The following is a 15,255-nucleotide window of genomic DNA, read 5'->3' as shown; positions in this document are numbered from 1 at the left end:
TGCTAAGATACTTTTCTGTCTGAATAAGTAATAACATATGAGAGCTTTGGTAATATGATCTAGTTTTTGTAGTTTCCGAATCTTTTTTAGCTTACTCTCTTGAGACGGAACCTTTACCTAGAAAAAAAACTATTTTTGTGTCTGTCTGTCATTAACAGTAGGTACCTGGGTATGTACACTTATCTCTATCTTAATCATTTGGATTAGGAGAATAGGTTTGAATACGCAGAACGTTTTTTGCGACAATTAGTTACATCTTCTTTGCAATTCGTTGTTTCGTATATTAAAAATTTAAATGCACGATATTATCCCACACAGATGGATTTTTAACTTCATTACATTGACAAAATATCGTCATCAATTTACGGTTTCCATGTTCACAACGAAATATTTATCGCTTTTATCGTCCAAAACTATGTGCATTAAACTGCAACGGAGCGAATGATTAACTGTTAATGAGAGCACAACAGGTTTTGTTCATAAATAATGCAATTTGCTACGACATAGTTAAATTGTGTCGTTGAATGATTGAGTGCGCCGTTTTCGGTGTGTTTACTGATAAACACATTGTGTGTTTCAGCTCATTGGCTGTTTAGTATTGTTACTTGGAATGAGTAATTGATTTTTTTCTAAGAGTTCCGTTTCCGAGTGCGTTCGTCTATTTGTTAGTGAGTTATAAACTTTAAAGCCTTCTATTAGGCATTACCCAGCTCCTATCTATATCTATCAGTAAGGATTCGTTTTACTAACAGTCTCTACTATCTAAAGAGAACCTTATGTTATCAATACTTGTTACAAGTTACATACTAGATATGCAGATGAATAAAGACCTGAAAAAGGTCATAGCTTAGTTTTAATACACAGTAGAGAAGAAAATCCGTCAGACTCATGTTTTTTATCACCAAAAGTAGGTATGTCTACACTTCATGCCGTAAGACAATTTCATATCTACATTAACTGGCTCCACGTTAAATATTCAGTTTGGAGTCAAAGTAACTTTGTCGTCCATAACAGCTTCGTATGTGACCGCACGCATTTTATTCCTGACCGACTCATTTTTCTTTTGCAATTTTGTTTTGTTGAAAACTGGCTTTGTTGCTTTTGTGTAAAAGCTTGAATGACCCAAAATTTTGTATGGAATTTGTTTAGAACTTGACGGGGCACGTGTGAAATAAAAACTCCTATAAATTAGTTTTTTTCGACCAGAAAGTAACTACAAGCAATTGTTAATTATTTATAGTATTTTTTTATTATAAATTTTCGCAATATAAAATTATGTTACCTTAAGACAGAGATTAGGAAATCAATATTTTAATTTCCGCACGGAGATGGTTTTTTAATCTCAAATCCTCACTTGACCCACCTTTTCAGCTCTTCGTAAAACAAAAATGTCCTCAATTTTTTTCGCATCCACCCTTTGTCTATCATACGCCATCCAAAAATATCAAAACACACAACAATATACAAATATTATGATTTTATTTCTTTCAAGTTTTATGGGAAGGCACGTTCGAGGTTTCCTCACGTCCTTTATCTTAAGTAGATCGTACCCTCGTCTTGTCATGACACCCTGGCACCCGGCGGGCTGACCTGATAATTATCGTTTTTGTACCAACCATCTGCTGGGTCTTAGGCCTTAGGTGCAGGCTTGTCTTTGTTTCTGCGTTATTTCTTTGATGATTTGTGGACTTGTTTCTTCATAGACTCGTAACATTGTTAACCTGCTAGATTATAATGTATATTGTGGAAAGATAACACGGAACCATAATTAAGATCTGGCGAGATAGATTGTAGGTAATCTGACTCTATATACCAACAATTTTAAATTGACATGAACATAAGGCACGTACAAATTTCTATCGGTTCAATGTGTCTCTTCCATGTTAACATGCAAACCAATATAAAACAAAGAACTTAGTTTTGAGAATTTCAGGTCTAGGTACACTCTTTATAAGAAAAACGAACAAACTTAAAAAAACAAGACCTAAATGCCATCTATAACATTGGGACAAAACAATGCTACCCAATAAAAGGGAGCAAAAATAATACCATCATTTGTAACTTTCTGACTTTTATTCTCTGCAAAAATGTTTATCTAGTTTTATAAGAAACATTGGCACTCGTAAAATGTTTGGTGATCGTTGGACAAATAAAAATGGTTATTACTGTGATAATGGGACGGCTTGCAAGCTTGACTTTGGGGACGGTGAAATGTCATAATTATTCTTCATAGTATTAAAAGGGTGATGACTTATAAATGCATTTTTCGTCAGATACGAGTGTAGTATATACAGATTTAGATCTTCAATTCAGGATTCAATACTATAATGTCCTTATTTTTTACATTGATTCAGCTGCAGCGCAAACATAGGTATATTTTCTGGTTTGTAGTTTGTCATTTTATTTTGCAATACTTTCAAAGTATGAATGGGTATATCAGAGAGGTCGCCTTATAATTCTAACCATTAGTAATGTGGAGGCAGTGATACCAATTTGTTTTGTCGCGCTCACAATCCAAATTGTTTTACGACTAAGCTATAAGACAAATCATAAACATTTTATGGAGGCAGAAAAGATCAAAATTATTGTGACTAGAAAACCTTCGCGCTGAATGTTTAATGTGTCTTATTTTAATACTAAGTACTTAATTCCACGTGCCGTTTTCTCACAAGTATCGAACAATGATTTTAATCTTGAGATCGTTAAACAAGGCTTTGAAGTACCAAGTTCGAGGGGTCCTTTCTTATCTTTTCTTGACGAGAGCTGCTTATCCCATACCTACTGTTATCAGGTAACGATATCAGCCTGAGTTGGGAGAAGATGGAGTAATTGCACAAAATGCTGACGCAGGTCAAGATTAACTGATAGGCCAGGTAATCCGGGCCAGTTTGGAATCGATAGAAAGTTATTTTATTCGACAGTTTTGATAATCTGTTCTTTTCTTCGGAAAAATGCAGTCTGGGATTTCTAAATGTTTTTTTTTTTTAATATTGGGTACTTACTTTTGAAATTCTCAAAATGATTTTGTTATTTCATCTTCATTTTACAAACAATGAGTGATACAAATAAAGTACTTTATGAAAACCACAATTAACTTTATAGTATGGAAATTTCATCAATTTCCCCAAATGAGATCAACATCATTTTACTTGCATTGAGTTGATAAGATAGTCATCTTAGAGACAATGTGGGACTATATAATCCAGTACGATTCACTATTAAAACTAGTTTTACCGTAAGAAAGGTATAGTGTAAACCTTAATAGGTGTACATCATCGTCGTAATAAGTCGAAAGTTTTGAATTTTAGAAAAATATTTACGTGAAAAGTGGCAAATACTAACTGTTAAGCACTACAGTTTTTGAAAATTTTCAATTACTTGATTAATATGCCTCTGAAAGTGTGGTCTAAGTTTTCGGTGAAAAAGGGCGGTAATGTTATCAATCTACGTATCGTAGATATGCCTAACAATCTTTACGAAAAGGTTACAAACTTATACATGAACTATTATGTGAAAGAGGATCCTATTTTTAAAGCTTCTGGTAAGTTTATAAAAAATTTAAAAATATTTTGATAATGTTATGATCTAATGGTTCGACAAAATACTTTTGAGTGTGAGGTAGAAACATGTTCTGATGCCTGTACAACCATTGGGACTTAAGTTACGTTTTCCCTTGCGTTTTAAGTGACAGCTTGAAGTTCGAATTTGTGTCCAGTGGTAAATTACGGCATTTTACGATATAAATAAGTCATTGTCTTAGATATTCTTCTGGGAATAGCGAATTGTAATGTCAAAGGTCATTCTAAATTCTTTGCAAAGATATTTGTAAGAAATGCCTGTTACGAATTAATGTCAAGCAAATTATATTTCTACAATCTACCTCTAAAAATCCTTACTAATATTATAAATGCGAAATTAACTTTGTCTGTCATCCTTCCGCGCCAAAACTACTAAACCAATTTAAATGAAATTCGAGACCCAAAGTCCATAGTATGACAAAAGCTACGTTTTATCTTGCTGCTGGAGGTAGTTTTATCGGACGGAATCTGCAAAGAACAGCTACTTAAAACATAAATTATAACGCAATTACAGGTCTTCTAAAAAGTGCAGCGGCCTTAGAGGAACTTCGTGAGATGATGCAAAAATTCACAAAGGGAGACGGATTGCACTCTGCCATATGTTGTATTGACAACGGAGACGACCAGGTCAATGACCCCATTGCTGCTTCCATGATGGCGTTGACGAACAAAGGAGATCCTGAACCTAAGGTGAGGTTTTGACCTTGACCCTTCATTACTTAGGTACATTTTGTAAAGTAGGCGACCCACGGTTCTCCAACGTTTTAACCAAACTGCTTCTAGCACATGGATAGAAGGTGGGCTGTTATATAGTTATTCTTATGTATAAGCTATATTGTGGCTAAGTTTTATAAAAATCCATACAGTCGTTTTTGCTTGAAGAAGTATAAGAATGTTATACTCCGAACGTTGCACGTTTATCATTGTGATATCCTAACTAATATTATAAATGTGAAAGTAACTCTGTCTGTCTGTCTTTCTGTCTGTCTGTCTTTACTTCACGCCTAAACTAATGGACTGATTTGTGTGAAATTTGGTACAGACATAGTCAGGAACTTGAGAAAGGACATAGGATAGTTTTTATTACAAAGAAATACAAAAATAAAAATAAAATTTATTCCGGACATATACCGCCATCTATTAGTCAAACCATAAATCTGCCGCAAGTCACTATTCCACGCGAACAAAGTCGCGGGCAAAAGCTAGTAAGTTTATATTTTAGCGTGTATGATAAATCCATTTATTTTTTCAGTTTGAATTAAAAACAGAAGAAATAAAGAAAATGTTCGAAATCTATTACGGTATGGAAGCTCAGTTTAGTGAGCAAAAGGCAGTCAACTTGGACCGTTACTATAGTGACAGAGGAACCTTTCTGAACTCTGAATACAAGGACCTTGGTATACTGCAAGAGTTACTTAAAGTCAGGTTAGTTTATACCAAAGGAAAACTGCTTACGTCAAAGAACATAGCTGCGGTGTTGGTTACTTAACTGTGAGTTTATGCTATTCAAACTTTTTGAATAAGATGCTACTGCGCTTATGCAAGGCCTCAAATTGCTGACTTTAGAGCTGAAAAGTTATAAGACGAGATATATATATTTTGACCATCGTTACATCAATAGTAGTCAACTGCCTCGTTGGTCTAGTGGTCGCAAGGGCGGCTGCTGTGCTCGAGATCTCGAATTCGACTCCCGGGTCAGGCCGAAATCGCTTTGTGGGTTTTCTTAAACATTCACGAAGCAGTCCGTAGTCTGGGAGTTGGTGATTGATTCACCCGTGCATCGGAGAGCACGTAAATGTCGGTCCTGCGCCTGATCTCTTTCCGGTCGTGTCGGATTGCCGGCTATTAGAGTGAAGGAATAGGGAGTACTCTTTTGTCCGCGCAAATGCTCGTGCACTATAATATGTCCTGCGCAGCTGGCTGATCTCCTTAAATGAGAACAGCCACCGTGGCTGAAATCGGCCATGGACGCCATTAATATTATTACACTGGTCAACAAATTATAATTTTTTTTTTGGTGCAAAGGTGAAATATACAATTTCTTGTAGGATATTAGATACGTAATCGAAGTCCAGAACATAAAGTTGCACTAGCACGCAGGGATTTAGAGATATACCCCTCCTAAAGTACCAAAAACGCGTTTTTTTATGAAATTTGATGTCATTTTTTGGGGACAGCAGAATTTTATAGGAATTTCTAACTAAAGCATCATATAGTACTACTTTCCCCGCATTAACCCCATTTTAATTTATATTTTTGCGAGTTTTATTTCCCGATATATACCATTTTATAACTAAAGTGGAGTTTTTTCATACTAACAGGCCAAATGAAATATAGGGAAGATCGAACTATCGTAGCTGTATACATATTTCATGAAAATTTAAACTCTTAACGTTGGAAATAAAAATGAATTTCAATCGGGAAGAGTGGTACTATATAATGCTATAGATAGAAACAAAAAAAACTATTTTGCTGTACTTCAAAAAAATCGTCAAATATCGTTAAAATCGCGTTTTTGGTACTTTAGGAGGGGTATATCTCTAAATCCCTACGTGCTAGTGCAACTCTATGTTCTGGACTTCGATTACGTATCTAATATCCTACAAGAAATTGTATATTTCACCTTTGCACCAAAAATGCTGTTGACCTGTGTTATTAGTCAACTTAAGAACAACAATTAATTTTGACGAGAGCTGCACTGTCAAAATATTTCTTGTTATTACGTCCATTTACATGGTTTTTATCTAAACCTGCAGTATTTTTCCCTAAAAACCGTAACCTTATATTCTTTTTTCAAATATTCCAGGCGACTCATCTGCAAAGAGCAAGGAATACCAAAGCACGGAACTTGGATGACGTCACAAGACTTGCAAAGCGCTGCAGAGGCCGATGGTTGGGAGACTGCATACGAGATCAAGTTTGAAGATCTGGGAAAACAATATGGCGTCGCTTTTGACAAGGAGCCTGCTTCTGCTAAATTTATGATTGTTAAAATCTAAAATACTATTAACTTAGTAATTTAATGACCCTTAAAATTGATTAAAAGGAATAGCTTAGCTTTATCAATAAAAAAAATGTTTTCTTATTTCAAATGTTTTTGAGGAATAAATGCTGTTTTGATGAAAATCTGTTCTTAAGTATATGTAGGTAATATTTTTGTTTTTATCTCGAATTCAGTTCTATAGGTATGAGACATTATAGTATTTCGGTAAACTCGTATAATAAAAGATATTGTCAAAAAGCTGTCTTATTGTCAGGTGTTACATAATCCGTGTTGTTCTGTTTACATGTTTCTCAGCTTTCCTATTAATTGAAAATAAACAACGTGATGTCGTTATATCCTCCCTCACCTCTAGCGGATTTAGTATTAGCTGTGACCTTTTTGTTTCAAAAAAATGTTTCTTATCGAATTATTTTCTTCTACGAAATCACCAGCTACTTCATTAGTTACTGGCTTTGCGGTCGTGATGGTCAGAATCATTATTCAAGATTAAGTTTTAAAGAAACAACTTCCAATTTTGATGTTAAGTAATATACATTTTTGTTCCTCAGTTTTATCCTTCTAAAATGCTGTATCTATTTTAATATTGGTGCACTAAAATATACAATAATAAGTGTCTTATTAGACTAATTACTTACAACAAATTACTTGTAAAATTATATCGCCTTGTAGTTTATATCAGTAATAACAAACAAACACATAAACCCATTTATTTCTTCGCTGAAAATTATCTTAGCAACGAGCAAGTACATTCCGTCTGTATTTACTGTTTGTGTAAGTTATAAGTCTTTGATCTTGTAATCATAACTTCATTGTTGTTTTGCCAACTTGATTATTGTGGGATCTTGTTTCTATTTCATGGTACGCAAAGTCTGGTATTGTTTTAGTCACGTCTAAGTTAGTTTTATGAGGCTGTAAATTATCACGTTTAAAAATCTACTGAGTGAATACTTACATCTGTACTAACATAGTGAAGAAATATATTTTTGTTTGTACCTACTCTAAAGACTTCGAAACTATATTCAACTGATTTGAAAGTGTATATATTCACTGTTGGACAGCTACACTCCTCCCAAGTAATATAAGCTATATTTCATACCGGTATGGGCAGTAGTCCAAACGAGACCTGAGTGAAACCGCAGGAAAACTTCTAGTTATAATAAGTACCTGTATGTCAATAATATACAATAATAATCTAGACTCAGACCCCATGAAAACACATAGGCATTTTTATCCAAGTGCGGGATGTAGTGCCCTAGGGACGCCACGAGGAACAGGTAGTATCATATAAACACAAGTTCAAAGTTCAGTCATTGATTCGTTAACAAACTAAGGTTCAAAGGGTATACCTTTATAACATATGTAGCTATTCGTTCATAAGTAAAAATGCCAAAACGCACCACAAGTTCTCTGATAAGATAGACCATTTATTGACAGATACGCTACATAAACAGTTGGAAACAAATATAACTCTTATTGTTAAGGACATAAGACTTTCTAGATAAGGAAACATTAATTGTTTAATTGCAAACATTGTTAAAGATAATGTTTTAGTTTGATAAATTTATACTTTAGCGACACTTGTATTTTAAGTTTCCTCTATATATATTTAAAAATGTCCGCAACTAGGGTTTGGTCAAGATTTTCGGTCAAAAACTCGAATGGTGATGTTATTAATTTGAAAATTGTGGAACTGCCAAAAGAACGTTTTGAAGATTTTTTGGATTCTTACATGACTTTTTTCGCGAAGGAAGAGTCTTCATTTAGAGCTTCTGGTAAGATTATCCTTACTTATATTTAAAAAAAAACTAAAGTTACTTTGTCAGTCTGTCTGACACGGTTTCACGTCAAAACTACTGTCTCATTTCAGGAGTATCAAACAGTGCAGAAGCAATGAAAGAATTGAGACAAGTTCTTGCTGTTAGAAATAGTGAACAATCGTACCATACAGTCATATGTTGTTTTGACAATGATGACGAAGTACCAGACATCATTGGAGCATCAGTAATGTCTTTGGAAACACCTGAAAAGATAATGCAAAAGAAAACGGTAACAGTATTTAAATATAAGTTATTTTGAATTACAGTTTAGTTTAGTTTTGTTTTGTTTTTGTGTTAGATTTAAGTTAAATGTTTATTCATTTTGTATGTATAGATAATAAATGTGGACAACACTATCGTATTGGTTAAGCTGTAATGATAGTGTGACTGTTTAAATAATACATAATAAAAAAAAATATGTTAAAGAAATTATCTTCAAAGACTTATATTTCAGACCATGATGATAACGGGATTAATAGATCTACATAATAGAAACTTTGAAATGATAGCCGTGTAAGTCAAGGAACGATGACATGCATGCCTAAACATAAGATTTTGATAAAACAATATGGATTCTAACCTAATGCAATACAGGCGTATTATTTAAACATACACAAAGAAGAAACATAAACAAAAATAGACACGATGATGTACAATTTACTTTTTATATAGTTTCAGCGCACATCACCGGAATTAAAGAAAGTGATCGAAGTGTACGGAGATCTGTTGGCCACATACGATATGTTAAAGGAATTCAATTTGGAAAGATATTTTGTAGACAGGGGTGTTTTTGTGCGACCTGATTACAGAGGACTTGGAATAGCTCAAGAATTATTTAAAGTCAGGTTGGTATTAAAAAATGGAAAAGATTCGGGAGATGATGATGATATTGCAACCGACATGCATTCGTTTTAGCGAGAAGATATGTCGCTGACGGAAAGGATGGTAGTCTTTGATATGCATATTCTTGTCCGCCTTTCTGTATCTATATTTAAGGCTTCTAGAATATTCCAGAAAAGGTTGATTTTTAGAGCAGTATATTACTAACAGATTTGACTTAAACTTGCAGATTTAACCATTCAAAATGTACTATCACATATTGATGATGCGATTTTGTTTTTTCCAGGCGAATGATATGCAAAGAACATGGGGTGAGCATGCATGGAGCATGGATGACCTCATACGGCACTCAGAAAGCTGCCGAACGTGATGGCTGGGAAACCGTGTGCGAGGTGCAATTCGACGAGCATGGGAAAAAGCATGGCGTGGTCTTCGAGAACGGACCCCCTTCTTGTAAATTCATGGTGGCTAGGATAGATTTAAAGTAAAAAAAAAAAATACCTAGGTATAGATTAATGGATTGTATTAATTAATAAAATATATATTTAAAACACTGATAACCGTTTTCTTTTACTTGTCGACCCTCTTATCATAACTCGAGCCTTTTCCCTCTATGCGCACAAAAATTACCATACCTTCAGAATAATATTTTCGGACTATTTATATAAAATAGGATGCAAATAAGAATTTTATTTCGAATTTAACATGGCATTTCAAAATGCTGAACTGATATTGTTTATTTACAAAATAATTCGAAGAGATCACCCATCTAGAATCGAAACAGCAAATTAGTTCACACATTTATTTAATCCTAGCAATCATAAACTTCGTACTCTTAGCATCAGTATCATATTTAACTCCGAATTGTTTCTCCAACTCTTCATAGGGGATCTCGCAAACTGTCTCCCAACCATCGCGCTCTGCAGCCTTCTGAGTACCGTATGACGTCATCCAGGCTCCGTTGATGGGTATTCCATGTTCTTTGCATATCATACGCCTAGAAACAAATACTGGAATATTATTATCCTTACCAATGTGAATCTATTCCCTAATTGAAACTAAACTCATTCTTGCTATGACAGGTGCCTTTTGACAGTCCAAAAACAAATGAGGTGGGAACAAATATTACAATCGCAATGATTCAAGCGTAATAGATTTTCCTTGATCATCAAGGCCATAGGTCGTCAACTGCCGAACAAATCTGCTCCCTTGATTTCCTAGAAGACAGTTGTCATCTGGATTTTGTTTTTAGCTTCACTGTTTCATACTAACCTGACTTTAAGTAACTCCCTTGCAATTCCTAGACCGGTGTAATTTGGACATACAAATAGTCCCCTATCTCCAAAACTGCGTTCAAGATCAAAGGCCTTAACTTCATCATAATAACTTTCTAAACCATACACGATCTCGAACAGTTTCGTCATTTCTTTCGTCTTGAACTTGTACTGAAAGAAAATGATAACATATTTATTATACAAATACTTATAATAATTGATATACCTCTCTGTTTTTTGACTCTGATAGTCCTACGAGACGGCATTCTGACACAACCAAAGATAGGTCAAGCGTAGGACCAACTTTTACGAGATCTCCAGTATCAGTAAAAAATCTAATCTCATCTATCGATTTACAAAAAATCTTCCTATTCGACTTTATACCTTTGGTTCTACTCCCCTTATCGTCAATGCCATCATAGACGCTCCCATGATTTCTCTAATTGGTTCATCATCATTATCCAAACAGCAGATCACTATATGATATCCTTCATCATCATATTCTACAGATCTTAATAAAGGTCCATGTATTTCGTTAATTGCTTCTTCATTATTTGGAATTCCTGAAACATTCAGAGATAAGTAAAGTCACATACATAACACTAATATTTTTACTGCTTTATCAAGATGCTTTGCTATGTTATTTAATGAAATATGCGCAAACTCATACATGAGATAATATGAACTATACGTACCAGCCGCTTTAATAGTCGACTCCTTTTTCACAAAATAATCAATATACAGTTGTACCACTTTTTCATAGAGATATTCAGGCATATCCACTATACGTAATTTAATGGTTGTACCCTCCTTGGTAACGACTGAGAATTTTGTCCATACTTTAAGAGATGACATACTGATTATGTACAAAATACTAACTACTTAAATATTTTATTGCTCAATGAAATGTATGACTTATGTTGTATAACTAGTAATGACATAATGAGACTATCACTAAAACGATTGTTATTTGGCATCAACATACCTACAAGAGTTAATCTTATCAGCATAAAACATGTGGACATTTGAATTGAATACTGTCAAAGTTATTTATGAAATCAACTGATATTTACGTATCAGTCATCATCATAATTATAATTAATCATTACATTGTTGGTCGTTAAGGTCGATAAATTAGGTACGGCATATACCGCGCACTTTTTGTGTGGCGCATAAAATGTCTGCGTATTATGCCAAATGTTGCCACGAATTCACACCATCTTCGGTCAGTCTGCCAGCAAATCAAGGGTTTTTAGAAACACAGAAACCAAATAGAGAAACAATTCAATTTATTCTAGCAATCATAAACTTAGAAGAAGGAGGATCTTTGTCAAAGGTAACGCCATATTTCTTTCCGAACTCTTCATATTGGAACTCGCAAACTGTCTCCCAACCATCGCGCTCTGCAGCTTTTTGAGTACCGTATGACGTCATCCAGGCTCCGTTGATGGGTATCCCATGTTCTTTGCATATCAGTCGCCTGGAAACAAAAGCATGACAATTGAACTTTATAATGTGTGAAATTACATAATGTTATCTTTTAACAGATAGCAGATACCATCTGCTACATAGACAGTTAAAATCCGTATCTTATCTACTAAAATCAAGGTTGTATTTAAGTACGAATGTTCTGGTTCAAGACCAGTAGGCCATCATCTATTTGTATTATAAGAACACTAGCGATTTTTATCGAACGCATGTACCCACGCAAAAGAGCCTGCGTACATTCCATGCGGATATACATATGTATGTAAATCTTTCACGCGGTTCCAAGTGCCATCTTTTTAACCGCTAGCTGTAATTTTTACCCCTTTTTTAAATTCTTAAAAAAGTTAAAAAGTTACTAAAAAAGTAAATAAACCATAAGTACCTGGTTTTGAGGAACTCTTGCGCAATCCCAAGACCCCTGTATTTGGAACATACAAATAATCCTCTGTCGGCGTAATATCGATCTAGGCCGAATTCTTTTGCTTCATCGAAATAATCATTGAGGCCGTTGAATACTTCCATCAATTTCTGCAATTGCGGCGATTGGAATCTTAACTGAAATGATGATGAAAAACACGTATTAAAAACGTACCACTCTATTTATCACATGTTCTTCCCAGGTATATAAATCATCAGCGGGGCCCAGCAGGGCCAAGGCCGGCCGAGGCTGCGGGTTGTTCGAAAGAGATACCGCGGCCCTGGTACATAAAAGGCCTACGACGGAACACGACGGTTTTTAGTCAGTAAGAGTCTGACACTCCCTCACCGCTGCTAACCCACAGCGGGAGGGGTCATTTGATGATTTTTGACGTCGTTAAAAAAAAGGAATATGAATCATTCTGCCGATTGTTCTAAAGAATTACCGCGGCCCTGGTACATAAAAGGCTCTCGGAACATGGGGGGTTTAGTCACACACAGCGGGATCATTAGATGATTTCCCAAAAACAAGGTATAGGAATAATAGTTTTTATATCTATAAATACAGAAAAAATTAAGAAGATTTGACCATATTTATTTTATTACCTCTGGTTCCGGCTCTCCCTTCTTTATTAAAGCCATCATGGAAGCCCCAACTACTTCAGTACGTTCATCATCATCGTTGTCTAAACAACATACTGTTATATGGAAACTATCGTCTTCTGTCACTACTGACATAAATTCAATAACTTCTGCTAAAGATTCTTTGCTGTTTGGCACACCTGAAAAGATAAAAAACTTAGAAATTAAGATTTTTGAAATAATTTATCACATAAGCGAAAATGTAAAACTAGCGGGTTCAAAACTAGTTATTAAAGTTTTTGACACAAAGCATTCAATGCATTTTAATTTTAACTGTAAATAATAATAATAAAAAAAAAATTAAAATATTAAGGAATCAGACGTGACTTTACGGAAATCCGTGACATTAACTGTTAGAAAAAATACTGTCGTGGAATTAACACTAAACATTTTTCATACAAAAAAGACTTACCAGCAGCTTTAAAAGTAGCCTCCTGTTTCACAAAATATTCAAGGTAAAGACCACCAACTATCTCTTTGAGACGATCGGGCATGTCTTGTATACGAAATTTATATTTAGTGCCATCTTTGGCAATTGCTGAAAATCTTGACCACACTTTCATAGCCATATTATTAAATAAATAAAAATTTTACTCCAAAAAATTTACGTAAATATTTTCGTAACTGATACAATACAATATGATTTTTTTCCACGTTTATATTAGGTGTATTTACACTACCAATGATAGTGCTATCACTAAACACGACTAAGTATATAAGATCGGATTGCGACGGCTTTCGTTATCTTATCGACGTGACTAACAAAAATGTATGATGTAAAAAAAAATATTTTGACAACAATGCAATTAATAGATGTGTTAGTAATTATAAAAATATCCATATTATTTTTGTAAATACTGATTATCAGCTTGATCTGGACTTTGGCATAAAAAATATGCCTGGTGTACCCGAGTAAAGTATATATTGTAATCCAAACAACACAATCAAAAATATTATCATTTGTTTTTCTTTTCTAAATATAACTATTGTGTCATAATGCTGCTTAATAAGGTTTTATATACTGGTTAATAATATACAGATGCATATATTTCAAAGTGAATATACATACGTATGAAAAGTGTTCATCGGTGAAAACTGATGTTTACGAGTATACCATTTCATTACAGTTGTCTCAATCTCTTATTCTATCTTCTTGTGCATATATTTTTGCTTTCTAGAGATAAGAATTCAACATTGCTTGTATGGATCTTATGTCAAAATTCTATCCGTAGTAAGGAAATCAATAGATGGATAGAATATTAGGACCATCCATAAGAAGTAACCGATTGGAACGGGTTAAAAAATATATAAAACGAAACTCCAACAAATACCTATGTACTTTACAGCAATTACTGAAACCCACCAAGTAAACATGTTTACCCAGGAATCAGGGATTGAGGACGCGTATGTTACAGAACTTCGTAAAGTTATACTTACGAAGTTTACACACGTACATAATTATACAAGTTTGACGCTGTTTTATTGAATAAATGTTGGAAACCTTATTGATTCTCTCGAACTTGAGAAAGTCGTTATCAAGTTTTGTATGTGAGTTTATGGCAATTTATTTCATCACATATATTATAGGATTTTATGATCGTACTCTTTATATTTTTTACTAGCTTTCACCAGCAGTTTCGCCCGATTCCTGAGAGAATTACTTATGTCAGTCGTATAAAATGGACAAGCTATATTACTGCTTAATTTCATCAAAAACCATTCTAGTAGCTAAATAGTAATCCAAGCTAGGTAGCTTTTGCGTGAGATAGGAACTTGCAGACATAAATACATACAAACTTTCACTGTTATAATATTAGTAGGTTTACTAGCTTTTAAAACATTACAAAACTTAAAAGATTGACCTTTACTTAAAATATTATAAAAACAATTTGATATAAAAAAAAACCGTCTGTTTGTTAGTAATCAGACACTTTCTTGACTATAGAGCCATTGTTTACAAGTTGTTACCTTATATTTTATCGCATAGTTATATTCTTTGACGCGTTTCGCTTCGTGTTTACGCAGACACGTTGAAAACATCTCATTAGGCACCAGTAGACTGTGAAAGACTCGTGTCCCGTTAAATATGCAAGATAGTGTAGTTGTTACGACTTGCTATAGTTCTAAGCGAGGTGACGATGATGGTGTATAAATCTAACTATGTAGGTAGGTATACCAACTATTTGTTATTTATT

At 34.1% G+C, this 15,255-nt stretch overlaps 4 protein-coding genes across 4 annotated transcripts; 2 read left to right on the top strand and 2 right to left on the bottom strand.

Moving 5' to 3' along the window:
* The first annotated feature begins 3,372 nt into the window (after window positions 1-3,372).
* LOC110375471 (uncharacterized) lies at window positions 3,373-6,704 on the top strand. The gene is made up of 4 exons (XM_064037838.1): window positions 3,373-3,541; window positions 4,093-4,268; window positions 4,831-5,003; window positions 6,385-6,704. Exons 1-4 carry the CDS (start codon window positions 3,388-3,390, stop codon window positions 6,575-6,577), a joined length of 696 nt encoding a protein of 231 aa, XP_063893908.1. The 5' UTR covers window positions 3,373-3,387; the 3' UTR covers window positions 6,578-6,704.
* Window positions 6,705-8,127: 1,423 nt separating this feature from the next.
* LOC110375478 (uncharacterized) lies at window positions 8,128-9,799 on the top strand. The gene is made up of 4 exons (XM_021333601.3): window positions 8,128-8,354; window positions 8,450-8,628; window positions 9,072-9,244; window positions 9,526-9,799. The coding sequence occupies exons 1-4, from the start codon at window positions 8,195-8,197 to the stop codon at window positions 9,725-9,727; spliced, it is 714 nt and encodes a 237-aa protein (XP_021189276.3). The 5' UTR covers window positions 8,128-8,194; the 3' UTR covers window positions 9,728-9,799.
* A 212-nt stretch (window positions 9,800-10,011) lies between these two features.
* Window positions 10,012-11,572, bottom strand: LOC110375483 (uncharacterized). The gene is made up of 4 exons (XM_064037836.1): window positions 11,209-11,572; window positions 10,898-11,076; window positions 10,512-10,684; window positions 10,012-10,236 (listed from the first exon to the last, which is right to left on the bottom strand). The coding sequence occupies exons 1-4, from the start codon at window positions 11,366-11,368 to the stop codon at window positions 10,041-10,043; spliced, it is 708 nt and encodes a 235-aa protein (XP_063893906.1). The 5' UTR covers window positions 11,369-11,572; the 3' UTR covers window positions 10,012-10,040.
* A 213-nt stretch (window positions 11,573-11,785) lies between these two features.
* On the bottom strand, window positions 11,786-13,757 carry LOC110377152 (uncharacterized). The gene is made up of 4 exons (XM_049843954.2): window positions 13,473-13,757; window positions 13,025-13,200; window positions 12,384-12,556; window positions 11,786-11,993 (listed from the first exon to the last, which is right to left on the bottom strand). The coding sequence occupies exons 1-4, from the start codon at window positions 13,627-13,629 to the stop codon at window positions 11,798-11,800; spliced, it is 702 nt and encodes a 233-aa protein (XP_049699911.2). The 5' UTR covers window positions 13,630-13,757; the 3' UTR covers window positions 11,786-11,797.
* Between the last annotated feature and the right edge of the window lie 1,498 nt (window positions 13,758-15,255).

This window comes from Helicoverpa armigera, chromosome 2 (assembly GCF_030705265.1).
Source record: "Helicoverpa armigera isolate CAAS_96S chromosome 2, ASM3070526v1, whole genome shotgun sequence".
NCBI classification, from domain to species: Eukaryota; Metazoa; Arthropoda; class Insecta; order Lepidoptera; family Noctuidae; genus Helicoverpa; species Helicoverpa armigera.
The sequence above is the reverse complement of the archived record's forward strand: the minus strand, read 5'-3'. Positions and strand labels throughout refer to the sequence as shown.